Source organism: Macroventuria anomochaeta, assembly GCF_010093625.1.
Source record: "Macroventuria anomochaeta strain CBS 525.71 unplaced genomic scaffold BU25scaffold_19, whole genome shotgun sequence".
Lineage (NCBI taxonomy): Eukaryota > Fungi > Ascomycota > Dothideomycetes > Pleosporales > Didymellaceae > Macroventuria > Macroventuria anomochaeta.
Genome location: NW_022985380.1, coordinates 70,994 through 86,645, shown reverse-complemented (window position 1 = coordinate 86,645; position 15,652 = coordinate 70,994). Strand labels below are relative to the sequence as shown.

Genomic DNA, 15,652 nt, shown 5'->3' with positions numbered 1-15,652 from the left:
ATGGTATCATAGAGTCTATCTCTTCAAAGGCAGATTTCATAGTCATTGTGGCGTTGAGTAATTGTACAGTGAAGTATGGGTACAAAAAGGTGGTTCGGCGCATTACGCGAATCCGCGCATTACGCGCACGGACATGGTAAGCCGAGGCTCGCAAACTACTCCCTTTTGCAAGTTCAGGTAACGAGGTCACGACACAAGCCTTCGTAACTCCACACCGTAGTATGAGTCATCTTTCGAGTATTATGTGATCAGCCAAGTGCATGGTAAGAAATATGTAGATGGCTATTGTATAAGAGCCACCCAGCGTCCAGTCTCAAGGACGAAGATCCAACAGTAGCAGCAACCTAGATCGCAGTCACTCCAGCATCATGTCATCCCAAGCCCAGAACGATCTCGCAAAGCACTTCCGCTCTCTCCACGTACCCGGCAATCCACTCGTCTTGACCAATGTATGGGACGCCATCACCGCTTCTTCCATCGCAGCCCTTCCCCAGACCAAAGCCCTCGCAACAGCATCCTTCGCCATCGCTGCAGCCGCCGATCTTGCTGACGACGATCTGACTCTCGAAGAGAATCTCCGCGCCGTCGGAGTAATCGCCAAAATCGCAGCTAAGCACAACCTACCCCTAACCGTCGACTTCCAAGATGGCTTTGGTGATGAATTGGAGGAGGGTGTGCGCCAAGTTATCAAACTGGGAGCCGTAGGCATCAATTTGGAGGATTATGGACGCAAGGTTGGAGGGCTGTACAGCATTGGACAGCAATGCGACAGGATCAAGAAAGTCATCGCTGTAGCGGAAGAACAGGGCGTTCCGGACTTCGTAGTCAATGCGCGCACAGATGCGCTTTTTGCGGGTCGCGATGTTGATGAAGCGATTGAGCGTGGCAAGGCGTATCTTGCGACTGGAGCCTACAATGTATTCATCTGGGGTGGGCCGACGAGGCATGGGTGGAAGAAGGAGGAGGTGGAGAAGGCAAGTAGGGCACTTGGTGGGCGGTTGAACGTTATCCTTGTCAGAGGGAAGACTGGAGGTTTGAGTGTCAAGGAGATCGGTGAGCTGGGTGTGGCAAGAATCAGTATTGGCCCAGCGTTAATGAGATGGAGCATTGAGCAGATTGGGCAGGAGGCGGGGAGGATTCTGGAGGGGAAGGGGGTGGGTGAGGTGTGAGCTATACCTTCCCAAAAGAACCAAGTCATGGCAAACAGCAAGAATGAACAAGGCAAAGCAGTAAACATTGCGATTGTTTCGTGCAATAGGTACCATAACCATAACCCAAAGAGCAACCCGCTCATATCCCAAACAGCGCTTTGCGCTCGTAACATTCGTTACAGAAGGTAATCTTCACAGGTTCAACCATCATCAATCAAACTACATCTAGCGGCGGGCATGACGGCGACGAACAACGTGCGCAGAGTCACGCTTTCGGTACTCGTTGTAGTCGGCAGTCACGGTGATGTACTGTGTGACAACCTGGATATCGGTGACGGTCACGCAGACGTAGCCATCTTTGCAGCTGGAGCCACCCTCGGAGGACTCAGGGAGCTCAGGAGCTGCAGTGGGAGCAGGTGCGGCCTCAGAAGGTGCGACGTGAACGGTGGAGGTAGCCTTGGGTGTCTCAGCCTCGCTGGGCTCGGCTTCGGAGTCGTCGACCTCCTTGATGGGAGGCGAGGAGTAGTCGGTGGTAGTAGGGTAGGCGGCCTCAGTGGAAGTAGCCTTAGGCTCCTCTTTAACAGACACAGTGCTGGTAGCCTTGGTAGGGGCCGCAGAGGTCTTCTTGGTAGACTTAGGTGTGGTGTCGACATCAGAAGAGTCAATGCCACCAGACAGAACTGTACCGATATCGATGCTCTTCTTCTCCTGAGCAAGGACCTTGCCCTTGTTAGGAGGGCCCTGGAAGTTACCAGCTGTGCACTGGTCGTTGATGCCCTGGCACTTGGTCTGCCAGAGCGTGCAGCCAGCGCTGCCAGTGATAGGGGCCTCATCAAAGCACGTCTCGGCCTGCTGCCAGCACTCCTCAGCGGAGGCCCAGCAGCCCTTCTCAGTGGTGTAGTCGGAAACCTCCGTGCCGCACCAGTTGGCGTTCTCGACAAGACAGCCAGCGGGCTTCTGGCCCTCGGTCTGGGTGGTCTGGCCAGAGGCATCATTGGCTGCGGAGTTGGCGGTGAGCTTTGCGATCTTGGGGCCGGGCATCTCGTAGGTGGAGGCATCCTTGTTGTAGATGTCGAAGCTAGTGCTGGGCTCGCCGTAATCGACGTATCCGGGGATGGAGACAGTGGATTCGGGGACAAGATTGCCGTCGCTCTCGAGGAAGATCTGGGCACAACCAGTGTAGAATTGAGGGTCGTTGTCATTTGCGGCGTGAAGAGCAAGAAGCTCGGGGCGAGCGAGGTAGTTACCGCGCTCTAGGTTGGCGGGGAGCTTGACATTGAGGAGACCGTTGTTGTCGATAACCTCGTCCGAGCACCAGCGATCGGTGGAGGAGTCGTAGCCGTGTTCGAAGATCTTGAACCAGCCATCGCCAGCAGCTATACATCATTGTCAGTAGGAACCCGATGAACGAAAACTGTCGAACTAACCTGTGTCCTCGATGGCAGAGGAGACCTTCTTCAGGTAGACAGCACAAGGACCCTTGTGTCCACGGTCAAGGCGCTCCTTGGAAGCATCCGCAGGCCAGGCACGGATCTCGAACGAGAGTGTTGCGCCATCTGAGACGGACTGAACGCGAGAGACACCCTTCGAGCCACCGACATCTGGTTGAACGGTCAGTGACACTTATCACGTACATAGAAAGATGTGGCATACTGCAAGCCATGTCGTCGCTACCGAGGCTGGAGATAGGAGCAGTCGAGTGCTCGACGTTGGTGCTCATACGCATGGCAACACCATCACCCTAAACAGTATTAGTGTACGTTTTATCTTGATGTCTTCCTGAACGCACCTGAGGAACGCTATCGACGTAGAAGTCGGTGAAAGCAGTGTGAGCAAGAGCCGCAGGTGCAGAGGCCAGAGCCGCAATGAGCATAGACTGAGTCTTCATGTTTGGTTGATGTGTGGTGTTTCGATTTGCTGATTGTAGATCAAGGACGCAATTGTGTAGTATGCTACAGGAACAAATTGAGTCGCTAGGACTTTACGGCGGGCAAATGAACGGCTGTCGACTGGCGACGATAAGGAATGGAAATGGCAGCAAAGCGCCGAAGAGAAGGACAGAGGTTGGTTATGAGGTCGAGACCGAAGGTAAGGAAAGGAAGCGTGGAGGTAGGATCTAATCAGGCTTTTGATGTCTGACTGGGGCGGATTCCCTGTGCCGATTCTTCATCTCGACATCCCTGTAGTCAGGTTGCCACGCTGCCGCCCCACTGGATGTGTTCCTGGCGACAGATCTCCTGGAAAACACAAGTTGTGCCGGGATTGCGAAGGAGATGTTGACGTCTTCCGGGGTGGTTGTCAGCCTTGAAACGTGGAGCCAATCATGTCTGGCACTAAATTCGAATATGAAACACGAACGCACAAACGGGCAGCGTTAACGAACCGCTAGAGAATGATTTGGTAAGGTCAGTCGCAGCGTAGCGCCTTTTTGGACGCGCTAATTCAGGTACCGCCCTTCATTAAACTATCCTCTTTGATGTGGTAAATCGATCTGCCATCGGCCGCATCCAGAAGACCATGCTGCAAAACGGCCAAGGCAAGAATCTTGATATGAGCCAATTCCTACTGTAAACGATGTCTTTCCGTGCGGTGAGCGCCAGCTATCATCGAACGCTTGAGTGCTATTCAGGGGTATGGAATCCCATAGCAAATCCGCAGCTTGGCGCGAGCTGACTCCAATTTCGCAGGGACTTCGGACGCCATTTGTGAGCCTGAAGCCAAGATATTTGATCCCGCTCAAACTTGGCACGGGTTGTTGTTGACCGTCCTTTACTAAAGAGTAACCCGTGTGTGAACGATTGGGCAGCTCGTTTCAAAGTCTGTTGTACAGCATGTGTGATGTTGGCACGCGGAAAGATTGTGCATGTAAAGATTGCGGTTGTGCTTCCCTCGCTTCAGCTTGGAGCAGGGAAGGTGCCAGCGACCGTGGGTGTTTTCGACTGTTTTGATCTACCAAAGAAATTGTATCGTGTGCTAGTAGTCAGGGCCCTGTGCTGCACAACAAATGAGGATGATTTAAGGTAGGATGGATGAACCTTGTTGGTAGCAGCTAAGCTCGTTCGTGCAGAAACGGTGCGCGACAAAGGGGTTGGTCCTTGCACTCGTTCAAGATGGGAGCTGTGAACGTCATCGTTGTCTGTGTTGTGGTGCAGCGGTAAAGAATAGCAGAGGATAGCACCCGATGCCGGCGACTGCGCGTTTAAGATGCGGCTGGAAATATATTCGGTGATCGCCTGGTAATGATGGGATGTGGATTTGCATGTGGGGAGCACAAGCGAGCGTTTCAGCTAATACGCGCCGTATCCTTCCATACCGACCGCCAAAAGGTCTCGAACGCAGAGCATGCAAGCTGCAGCCGAAGTCCGAAATGATGATCACCATTTGCACCCGCTCAGAGGGGCTTCCGAAGCGGGAAGCGCTCAACATCAAGCTGACCCAGGGTTTCCAAGATCGTAAGTCGAACTGTACACTAGTCTTGTCATCAATCGGTGCTACAGAATTCGAACGAGCCTCTGCGAGTTCCAACATCTCTTTGACGGTATCCCTGGACTCGACCGTATCGACTGAAGGGTCAAAATCCATCAGTGACCTTGCTCTGTAAGCGGGAGGTGGCTTTCGCGTAGACCGTTTGACATTGGAGATTTTCACCCCACATATGTTGCGGAACTGCACCTTCCAGAAACCGATCAAATCACCCTCAGAGCATGCTAGTCCGTCCCGGTCTCTGTTCAGACAGCAGACGATGACGTTCTCATCAGAATGCTCAGTGTGCTCGATTTCCAGCTCCCACAAGATAGCTTTGACACTCTCGACTAGCCAAGTGCTACCTGCTTTGATGACATAACCGAGCTTCTTAGACTCCCCAAGTGAGTTCGTGCCCTGCGCACGAACTGCCAGTGCAGGCTGCATTGGCTTTGCGATCTTCAGATACTAGTGCGTCTGATAGACAGCCATAGGAGAGAACGTTGAGTCCCATTGCAATGGCCAAGCCACAGAAGACACAAGTGGACCAGTCAGGAAGGCTTCTCCTGGGACCAATCGAAGCTGGGATGGGGTCTGGGGGCAGCTGTCGGACGATGACTTCTGTTCTGGCTTCACCGAGGTTGTCCCTCGTATACACGTGCGTGGATCGTGCGAACCAGATCACTCTTCTTCAGAGTGTATGTGTTGGAGAAGACGTCAGTTGGATCGACGTTCGCGAGAAATTGACTGTTGATGTCTCTGAAAGCCGACCACTCGTCCAGTTTGTGTATCTCCTGGACTATGTCGTGTAAGATCATGTGAAAGGCTATAGCGCCGGATTGAGTCTTCCAGGGCGACGCTCCAAGCGAATACAGTGTTGTGAAACTCCCGTAGATGACCCGAGTCTTGGCGTTCAGACCTGCTGCCGCCAGTGATGTTGACAAGAAATCCATATTGAAGGCAACGTCTGAAGACCGCCGTGTTGAGCCAAGGCTCTCAGGATCCTTACGCTTTTCCAACAAGGACCTGGTTATCGCATATCAACGAGGTGTAGAAGGCATTGAGTATCGTCACACTCGAAGCCAGCCGTTCTCGCAGACTTCGTGACTTCTCTGGACTGCATTCTCGCTGTCGTAAGCATGAAGCATTGTGACCTTCTCGTCAAGCAGCTCGGCAGTCCGATTTGAAGGTGCATGCCGTTCTAATAATGAAGAGCTATCGCAGCGGAGACTTGGTAGTGCAAGTTGGCGTCGGCGGAAGGGATCTCATCATCATGTGCAGGAATGAACATCTGGCGTCACGAAGCTGAACGAGAAACGAGCGTGCACGCAGGGCGGCAAGTGGTGCGGCCGGCCCGGGATTTCGGCGCGCCTACTGCGGTATAATTGGGACTGTGCCGCGGCACAGCCTCGATGCAGGCAGCTGACGCCTCGTCGCCTGCAACCTGCCTGCAACCCTCGAGACCAAACGGCCTGCCCCACAGCTCCTTGAAGTCATACTCGCCCTCACGCATCGACTTTGCTATTATGTTCTTCCGCTCCTGCATGAAATTCATCTCATCCTCTTCAGCTACGCTTCCGTCCCCGCTCCTGCTGCGCCTAAACGGCTACTGAGGCAATGCGTCTCTTGCATTACGATGGCGATGGCGAAGGTGAACTGCGACTAACCGATGTCTTCGTCGAAGAGGGCAAGATAGCTTCTTACGTCATCCTCTCCCACACCTGGGCGGAAGGTCAGGAGGTTAGCTTTCAAGACCTGAAGGCAGGCACCGGACAAGACAAGTCTGGCTACACAAAAATCCAATACTGCGGACAACAAGCACGGTGTGACGGTCTTCAGTACTTTTGGTCGACACTTGCTGTATCGACAAGTCCAACAGAGACGAATTTCAACATGCAATCAAGTCCATGTTTCGTTGGTACCAGCACGCTTCTCGATGCTATGCATATCTCTACGATGTCTCAACATCAGCATCTATAACAGTCGAAGGTGAGAAAGTATCTGAGCTCTCGTGGTATTCCGCATTCCGCATGAGTCGATAGTTCACTCGCGGGTGGACACTTCAAGAGCTTCTCGCCCCCAGAGTTCTAGTGTTCTATGCTGAAGGCTGGACGCAGCTTGGAGACAAAGCATCACTACAGCAAGAGATACATGAAATCACAGCAATTCCTCTCTCAGCCCTCCAAGGAACCCCGCTATTTGAATTCAGCGCCAACGCTCGACTACAATGGGGACAGAGTAGGCAAACAAAGCTCGAAGAGGACAGGGCGTACTCACTCGTTGGCTTCTTTGGTGTCGATCTCGCTCCAATATATGATATTGGGTACAAGGAGGCGTTTCGACGACTGCAAGATGAGATCAATAAGATGGATGCATGTCTTAGAGACCTTTATGTCACCGATCCGCGGCACGACAAGAGACGCATCGAAGACGCCAAGGGCGGATTACTGAAGGATGCTTCCTTGTGGATCCTAAGTACTTCTGAGTTTCAAGAGTGGTATAACGGAGATCATGACTCGTTGCTGTGGATTAAGGGAGATCCTGGCAAGGGCAAGACAATGCTTGTTTGCAATATCGCAAACACTCTGACAGAGGCGAAGAAGAGAACAGATGTTCTCGCGTACTTCTTCTGTCAAGCCACAGACACTCGCATAATTAATGCTGCAGCTGCTCTCCGTGGCTTACTGTATATGATCCTCGAGCAGCAGCCTTCACTTACGTCCCACGTACAGAAGAAGTACGAACGCGAAGGCCACAAGGCCTTCGAAAATTCGAATTCATGGATTCTGCTGACGGATATTCTAACCAACGTATTGGGGGAACACTTCCTGCAGACGACATATCTTCTCGTTGACGCTCGCGATGAGTGTGATAAAGACTTGCCGAAATTGGTGGACTTCATCACTCGAAGTTCATCTTTATCGTCTCGTGTGAAATGAATAGTCTCAAGCCGTAATTGGCCTAAGATCCAAAGCCGGTTGGCAAATGTGGACCGTAACATAGGGCTGAGCCTTGAGCTGAATGCTGAGTCCATAGCGACGGCTGTCAAGTCGTTCATTCATCATAAGGTTGCTCAGCTGGCAGAGAGACACCAATATGACAACTAAACCCGGCTAGTGGTACAGGAATATGTGGCGGCGAATGCGCAAGACACATTCCTGTGGGTAGCGGTGATATTCCAGAGCTTTAGGGAAGTGCCGAGACGGCATGCCGTCTCAAAACTGAGAGCTATACCAGCTGGTCTTGACGCGCTGTACGAACGAATGTTGCAGCAGATCAGCGTTACAGACGAAGCTCACCTCTGCAAGCAAATACTGGCCATTGCGGCTGCGGTTTATCGGCCTGTGACTATCCACGAGCTCGGTACGCTCCTCCAGCGGGACCTAGACACTCACCCTGAGGAAATTGTGGAGATTGTGAGTCTATGTGGTTCGTTCTTAACGCTCCGAGAAAATGTAGTTTACTTTGTCCATCAATCCGCAGTGGACTTCATTTCTACAACGGCATCGCATACTATCTTCCCTCACGGTCCAAGAGCGGTCCACCGCATTATTTTGTCTCGGTCACTCAACGTTATGTCAGCACTACATCGAGACATGTACAATTTAGGCGACCCTGGGTACGAGGCGGACAACCTACTCACACCAGATCCCCGATCCACTAATCACATGGTGCTACTCTTGCATATATTGGGTAGATCATCTTTGCGAATTGAATTTCAGTCGCGCTGATGATTGTGATATCTTTAACGGTGCTGGTGCTGTGGAGAATTTCTTGAGGCAGAAGTACCTCTACTGGCTGGAGGCACTTAGCCTCTGCCAAAGCCTGCCTAAAGGGGTGATCTCTATGACAAAGCTGGCAAACGTAGTACAGGTATTGTGACTCAAGGCATATTCTTCTTCATGGATACTAACAGCGCAAAGGAGAGGACAGTCGCACCTTTGTTAAGTGAGCTTGTCATTGATGCAATGAGGTTCCTGCTATATCACAGGACCATGGTTGAGATATATCCTTTACAGACATACGTGTCTGCACTCCTGTTCAGTCCGACTCAGAGTCATATTCGACAATTCTTCCAGGAAGACAGACTCCGTTGGGTTACGCCTTTACCAGACATGGAACCAGAATGTACCTCTTGCTTACAAACATTCGAAGGGCACGATGAGGATGCCACAAGAATCATGTTCTCAGATGACTCAAGTCTGTTGTTGTCAGCTTCCGCGTGCGAAGTTAAAGTTTGGGCTACAGCAAGCTGGCAGTGCATGCATGTCTTTGAGAAGTTTGGCAACGTCATGTCATCTACGTTCTCGCACGGCTCATCGAAGGTTGCATCAATCATGGATGACTTTACAATTGAGATACGGAACACAAAAGATGAGACACACCTCTTTACGCTCAAATTACCATCGTGGAGCGAAAAAACGCGGAGTGAAAGGACGGGGCGCACCAGGTCTTCTATCACATTCGCCCGCGATTTGGACCTTGGAGCGGCAACTCGTGACAACATGCTAGCTATCTGGGACACGGATATTACGGATTACTTACATATGCTCGAAGGCCACGATTGCTCCATTATCTCCATAGCCTTTTCTCAAGATGCAAATCAGTTATTTTCGGCCGCAGAAGATGGGACGATCAAAACATAGGATGTGCGCAGTGTCCACTGCCTCAGAATGCTCAGAAGCGACAAGAAAATTACAACCGGTGCTTTCTACTACGATGCGAGCTTTTTCATCTCGTCCTCCCAGGCTGGAACCTTCATGCATGACACAGTAAGCGGCGAATGCTCCAACTTGTCCGAAGATGTAACCTCGATACTGGTCACAAGTCCTGACTCTACAAAGTATGCTTCAATGCATTCTAGCCAGGAAGTGTTGATGTGGGAGGCCGGTACTGGTATCAAACTGCAGGCACTTGAGTGCCAGATAGTGGATGTGAGGTCATTTGCATTCTCCCACGATTCAAAGTGGCTAGCCGTTGGAGGTATTGTTGGAGTCTTAAGCATATTCGATTTGAGCTCAGAACAGAGGACGCGATTTCGAGATGACTATGATCCCGTATCGACCATGAGTTGGTGTCCAGATACGTCTCAGCTCGCAGTGACACGTGCCGATGTGGGTATCTATGTATTGGATGTAAACAGCGGCCTTTCCTATACTCTTGAAGGTCATTTGGACGAAGTACATTGCCTTGGCTTCTCCCAGGATCAGCCCACACGGCTTGCATCAGGCTCGTCTGACATGACAATCAAGCTTTGGAATCGAGTACTGGGGAATGTGTGCAAACGCTTCTCGGTCACGAGTCTACGCTTTCCTCAGTTGCATTCTCCCAAGACTCAAGTCGACTGGTCTCGAGTTCACAGGATGCGAGAGTGAAAGTATAGAATTTGAAGACCGGTAGATGTATCCAGACTCTTGACTGTGTTGAGGTCAGAGATATGCTCCCTCGAAGTGTCTCAGCGGTTCTGTCTTATGGTTCAAAGCAGCTGGCAACAACGTTTACCCATGGACCCTTGAGAGTGTGGGACTTGGCAAAGAATGTTTGCATTCGAGTATTGCCGGAAGCTGTTAGAGAGACCAGCACTGGTATGTCCTAATACTGTACCGATTATACTGTTGGCGAAGAGAACCGCTAAATCAATGCAACCTAGAGTAGTATCGCTGTTGAGGACTGCAGGTGGTTTCGAAGAATCAAGAAAAGTCAATACTTCGTTAAGTAGCTTATAACTGACTGTTTCCAGGCTGCTCTCCTTGAAGGGCGACCTTGATGATAGATAGAAGTCAAGGAGTGTATACCGACGTGATCACGAATCCCTATACTTCTAACCTTCAGACACCTATCAGCAGGGCTGCGTGGATTTACAAAGGCCGCAAGAACTCTGGCCTCTCCAGGCGTATCAAAGAGCACATCGCGTCTATGAAGATGGGTTACCGCCCTGAAAGCGACATATTCTGATTGTCCAGCTCATTCTGTTAGTTCAGTTTGCTTCTCAACACTTTCACAGCTATTCCCTTCTACTGTATAGTCTCGATTAATTCCCGATATAGCTCTTCAGATCAATCAACTCAACCATCTCAACCCTTCCACACTTATCGATCAGCTAGAAAGCATGGAGCGTTCCGATATAGTTTCAAAGCATTAAAGCAAGAGATCTTTATTTGTGGCAGTTTATGGAGTATAGAGGTCATGTGTGCCACGTGTGTTGGTGCAGTGCTCTTTCCCTTTCCAACAAGCACTTTCTAACTCTGTCTGAACGACAGATACGTCATATAAACAGACCCTGATGGCCCGGTGAGAGAGACTGAACACTGAACAAGAACAACACGATATATACTGATTCTACTGCTTCACGTGTTTTCCCCCTGACCAACTGCCCTGCGTGGTTACACCTTCATTTATTGCAACTACTGCAACATTTATATAAGGGCAAATTTCGACGCCTACCAATAAGAACGCCTACTTCAGAGTGAAAGAAGCTTCGCTGAAATTAGACAACAGCGCCTGAAGGTCCTGAGAGCGCATTTCCGCACCCTGTGTAGCTACCGTGTCCGTGTACTCAACGATTTTCGTCACTCAACGATCGCTGAGCCCCCCATCAACCCAACAAAAGATGAGGCTGTAGAGCTACACGCAATGGCTCTTATTACGAGTTTTTGTAGTGGAGTAGTATAGTGATGCTTGCGCTCAATTTAGCCTGCTTATATTTACTTGAATGTTTGTCACGGGTATTTCCTCCTTACATGTACCGGCCAGCCCTTGGACAGACTCCGGAGCTGGGCTGGAGGCTCACAGGCCAATTGTATATAGTCCTCACAAACCTTGAAGCTCAGCCATCAAGGATTTGTCTAATCTCATCCCATTTAGCCCCAGACGGCCCCAATCTATCCTGTGTCCGATTGCCTGCCTACAGTGGCCTCACAGTGTTTGACATTGCGGCTGCGTGATGTGGTAAGCAGTGGAGGGCTTGGGGGAGCCCAGACATTGTCAACACCACCCACAGCATCACCAACACGTTTTTGACGCTTGCGCCTCTGTGTGGTTGCTTGTGAGGCCTTACGCTTACCCTTCTAAGACAATTGTATAGCTGTGGCAGCGTCGCAAGCTTGATGTTGACACTCTTTCTCAGCTTCTCCTTCTCCGGCACTGCCTTGGCTGCCTCTTGCACCTCACGCTTCTCCTGAGCAAGTTTCTCCTTGTATAGCTTATTGGCTTGCCTTAGCTTATCCGTCTCACTTTTTTTTTTAGAGTTGTTGCTGCAGCTTCTCACGCTCATTGACTGCTTGATGATGGCGTGCTGTTACGACCACGGGATTTGGAGCGCCACGACGAGGCTCACTGTCATCCTGACATGGCTTGCAGTCAACAACAATTCTCCTAGTCCCTATGGCTCCTGGACTGCCAAGTGTCAGCTTGCATCATTGATTGTCTAAGAGGTTAGAAGTGAGACGGGGCCAGCTGGGATACCAACTGCTCTCTGAGATGGATGAATTGGTGGAAGGAAGGTTCAGGCTTGTTAGAGATAAGGGTATAAAAGAGACTGTGGAAGGGTTGAGATGATTGATTGATTTTTTTGAGCTATGGCGAGGATCCATCGGGACTATATAGTAGAAGGGAATAGCCGTGAACGGGTGTGGAAGCAAACCCGAGCTAACCGAATGAGCTGGACAATCAGTGCAGCAGACCGTTAGCAAATACTGCAACGGACCGCTGGCGAACAGAGACCAAGTGTGGGAATACCACAAAGGATCAGTGAGGAGTGAGGAGTGAAAAGAAGTATTGTTTTCAGTGTTGTGATGCCATCTACTAGGTTCCTATGCGGCTGTGTTGTGTGGTGTGATCTGCCACCAAGCGCAGCGACAGCAGCATTTTGTCATGATGCGGCGCCGCAAGAGCAATGCTCCGCCCGTACGCGCCGTCAAGGCTACTGAGCATGTTTGCCGTATTGTCGCAGACGCTTACTTGATACATCAGTATGCCGCATTGCTACATGATGTCAGATGACCAACGCATCAAGTGCGATCGGCTCAAGGGAAAGGAAAGGATCCGGTGATGTCGGAGTCCAACCTTCAAGCTTGAGAACCTAGTGCTTCTGCCCAGCCAATTTCCCTTGCAATCCTTCATAGTCAGATTTCTATAATCAGTACTAATTTATGCACCCTTCTTGCCCAATTCCCGTACCACCATTACTGGATACGGTAGAATTATAGACTTTTGTGGTGAACGGCCAGGAGACAGCAAGTTCTCCCGTCTGATCTGCAGTCTGTCAAGGTACTGTTTTAGGGTCTCCGTTATTAAAACCCTGCTAATAATGGACAAAGTGGACGAGTTTAAACGGTGCTTGTGTTCTTACAGCTAGTGCTGCTACTAATGGCTATACGATGAATAAATCTATACTTCTGGATGACTTTTAGTCATTTGAGAGAGAATATCCGATGAAATATGCAAAGATCATTGCCTCTCCCTACTGGCTGCATATGATGGACGCGTCTTCATAGCTGCTGCTGCCATGTTAATGTTAGAATATATATTGTAAAATACAATACTTCCTTCACATACGACCACAGGACGTTGAAAACAAGGCTTCCCGTTCGCTCAGCCCTATTTAAGCAACGTACCGGCGGACTAGTAGTTAGGTGGGTGACCACTAGCGAATCCCCGCTGTTGTATGTTTTTGCCACAAATTTGCTCTCTGACACTGCTCGAATGCAGTGGCGAATTACTGGCAGACTGTTGTTGCTTCCTGCCGATAGCTGGCGCCCGTTACTGCAAAAAGGATCGAGCTAGACGACAATCCGTGTATAGTCTTGGGGATAGCCATCCATCCTCACTCGACTTTTTGATTCATGTAGCTACGCCAACGATGCTTCCCATCTACCAAAGGCCAGAACTCCAAAAACTCCTTTGCCATGCTATTGATGATTGGTATTACTAAGGCATCGTGAAGTCTTGTGTCATGAAGCACATCTTCCCATCCTTCTTCGAACACCGGAGCGCCTGTGGGTTGTTCACTCTCCTAGAAATTGAAGTCAAAACCCGGTCCCGTACCCGTATCCCCAAGATGATCGAAATCCATCAGATCCGTGAACACATCCGCACTGTGACCACTCATGCCCATATTGACATCTTGCGCCTGCGCTTGTGCTTGTTCAGGCGCATCTATACCATCTACAAGCTGCGTACCCTCTGGGACGGCCCGCCCAAACGCTTGTAATCGCTGTGGCTGTGGAACACCAGTCATCCTACCGACCTGTGTAGCGTCGCCACGTGAGTTCATCCAGACCCCGTTCCCGCCTTCGTTGTTTTTGACGGACTTGGTGAAGGGTTCCTCGAAGACGAGAGCGGTCTCATACCATCGGCCCTTGACCTCGGCGATGTCGAAGCGAGAACCTGGAACGGCGAGTTTCCAGTAGGCGAATGTGCGGGCGTGGGGAACGAGGAGATGGTTGCGCCAGGTCATATCTTCGCGCATGCGAGTTGGGAGGTTGGGGCTCTTAGGGATGTCAGGTAGCTGAGCGGGATTGGAGACGGGAAGTGTGGCGTAGCTGTAGATGTCGCCAGCTACAAGTACGGCTGAGGCCGCTTGCCCGGTGGCTTGTTGGGAGGTTCGTTCGATGATGTCGGTGACGACCATGACATCTGTATCTCGGCCTATCCGTAAGCGTACAGCGTCGCCTCTCCAGATCTTCTCAGCGCCCAGAAACAAGCCGTTGTAGTGTGCATCTTGAATACCATCGTTGACCGTCTTCGTGAGGTAGTCGAAAAGAGTGTAGGTGGTGTCGACGGCTTTAGCTGCCATAATTGATCCATCCACGCCCGCAACACCGCCTTGTCCATATCGTCCAGCCATGAGACCTTGCCAATCAACTTTCTCGTAAGGGATGTTCGGGTGTTGTTGCAAATAGGCGTAGGTATATGATGGCGCAGACCAGGCGAGCCATGGCTTCATCTCGTTTTCTGTTGTAACAAGCTCCGGGGTCAAAGAGTCGTGTGGGTGTGACAGCGGCTGTATGAAGTAGGCCTTGCCTCCAACAGCAGTCTTATCGAACCACCTTCGAATGACTACACCCAGTCCCCACGCTCCTGTCTTTGGTCTGTAGTACCATACTACCTCGCCCTGCCGACTTATGAACTTGTGGTAGAGACTGTCCACTTGCTGATCGATAGAGCGAGGATCTGGAAGCGGCATAGATTGTAGAGGAGTAGGCGCCCTGATTTGAGGTGCAGCGGGCGCAGTAACAGGTGTAGCTGGCTTCGTGGCGGGGCTCTGGACTGCCGGCGGATTGGAGACACGACGAGCAGGTATCTGAACAACAGGATTGCGCCCAGTGACTTGCATGCTGCTGTTCTCTCTCTTGATCTCAGGCTTGGCCTCGACCTTCACCGCAGGTTTCTCGACCTCAAGCTGCATAGGCGAGCACATCTTGCAGGTGCAGTTCTGCATGTCGCTCGTCTCGTCGGTGCATAGCCAAAGCAAGTGCGGGAAGAACTCGACAGGGCTCCTGAAGCGCTTGCGCGGACCCTTGGGGTAGCCGTAGAGGTACGCATCTTGTCGGTCGTGTCCGCCGCCGGAGTGATTCTTCACTGTCTTCGCCTGGCCGTCTGCTTTGGTCTTGATGTGCTCATAGAGTTTGTAGTTCTCTGGAAACTCCCACAGAATGCACTGCTGCCACTTGTCTGCTCTTGTCAGCCACCGCCTGGCAAGCGGCTAGCGGATTGCTCACCTTCGTGCTGTTTGCCACCGATTTCGCGCAACAGCATGCCGCCCAGCTTCTTCCTCCAGTCGATGTGCTTGGGATCGTCCTTCTCGATCAGGCGGTAGTAGTCGCATTGTCCTTGAGCGTTCGGCGAGCGGTCGAGCTGTTCCTGCGTGGGTCCATTCCGCACCACCGAACCCTTCTGGTTGATAATGTCGTGGCCGTCCGACTTGGAAGCAAAGATGGGGTAGAAGGGCGTCAAGGGCTGCGTCATGGCGGGCAGCGACTGCGCAAGCACTGCGCGGGAGGTAGTCAAGAGCGCAGTGTGCTTGTCGCAGGTGATTG

At 51.2% G+C, this 15,652-nt stretch overlaps 6 protein-coding genes across 6 annotated transcripts; 3 read left to right on the top strand and 3 right to left on the bottom strand.

Annotated features, from left to right (window-relative positions):
- Positions 1 to 209: 209 nt before the first annotated feature.
- Positions 210 to 1,169, top strand: BU25DRAFT_491718 (PEP phosphonomutase-like protein; the record flags this gene model as incomplete). The annotated part of the gene is made up of 1 exon (XM_033711586.1): positions 210 to 1,169. Exon 1 carries the CDS (start codon positions 369 to 371, stop codon positions 1,167 to 1,169), a length of 801 nt encoding a protein of 266 aa, XP_033560966.1. The 5' UTR covers positions 210 to 368.
- A 103-nt stretch (positions 1,170 to 1,272) lies between these two features.
- On the bottom strand, positions 1,273 to 3,160 carry BU25DRAFT_71834 (lytic polysaccharide monooxygenase). The gene is made up of 4 exons (XM_033712050.1): positions 2,941 to 3,160; positions 2,805 to 2,892; positions 2,579 to 2,752; positions 1,273 to 2,527 (listed from the first exon to the last, which is right to left on the bottom strand). Exons 1-4 carry the CDS (start codon positions 3,037 to 3,039, stop codon positions 1,377 to 1,379), a joined length of 1,512 nt encoding a protein of 503 aa, XP_033560965.1. The 5' UTR covers positions 3,040 to 3,160; the 3' UTR covers positions 1,273 to 1,376.
- A 1,117-nt stretch (positions 3,161 to 4,277) lies between these two features.
- On the bottom strand, positions 4,278 to 5,566 carry BU25DRAFT_422126 (uncharacterized protein; the record flags this gene model as incomplete). Its single annotated transcript, XM_033708135.1, has 2 exons — positions 4,278 to 5,081; positions 5,291 to 5,566. 2 exons carry the CDS (start codon positions 5,564 to 5,566, stop codon positions 4,278 to 4,280), a joined length of 1,080 nt encoding a protein of 359 aa, XP_033560964.1.
- Positions 5,567 to 6,230: 664 nt separating this feature from the next.
- BU25DRAFT_440399 (uncharacterized protein) lies at positions 6,231 to 9,259 on the top strand (the record flags this gene model as incomplete). The annotated part of the gene is made up of 8 exons (XM_033709170.1): positions 6,231 to 6,345; positions 6,453 to 6,647; positions 6,681 to 7,543; positions 7,580 to 7,681; positions 7,739 to 8,185; positions 8,262 to 8,486; positions 8,537 to 8,813; positions 9,126 to 9,259. The coding sequence occupies 8 exons, from the start codon at positions 6,231 to 6,233 to the stop codon at positions 9,257 to 9,259; spliced, it is 2,358 nt and encodes a 785-aa protein (XP_033560963.1).
- Positions 9,260 to 13,133: 3,874 nt separating this feature from the next.
- Positions 13,134 to 13,585, top strand: BU25DRAFT_469759 (uncharacterized protein). The gene has a single exon (XM_033710776.1). It carries the CDS (start codon positions 13,279 to 13,281, stop codon positions 13,543 to 13,545), a length of 267 nt encoding a protein of 88 aa, XP_033560962.1. The 5' UTR covers positions 13,134 to 13,278; the 3' UTR covers positions 13,546 to 13,585.
- On the bottom strand, positions 13,436 to 15,607 carry BU25DRAFT_448967 (uncharacterized protein). The gene is made up of 2 exons (XM_033709616.1): positions 15,335 to 15,607; positions 13,436 to 15,287 (listed from the first exon to the last, which is right to left on the bottom strand). Exons 1-2 carry the CDS (start codon positions 15,579 to 15,581, stop codon positions 13,627 to 13,629), a joined length of 1,908 nt encoding a protein of 635 aa, XP_033560961.1. The 5' UTR covers positions 15,582 to 15,607; the 3' UTR covers positions 13,436 to 13,626.
- Positions 15,608 to 15,652: the final 45 nt, after the last annotated feature.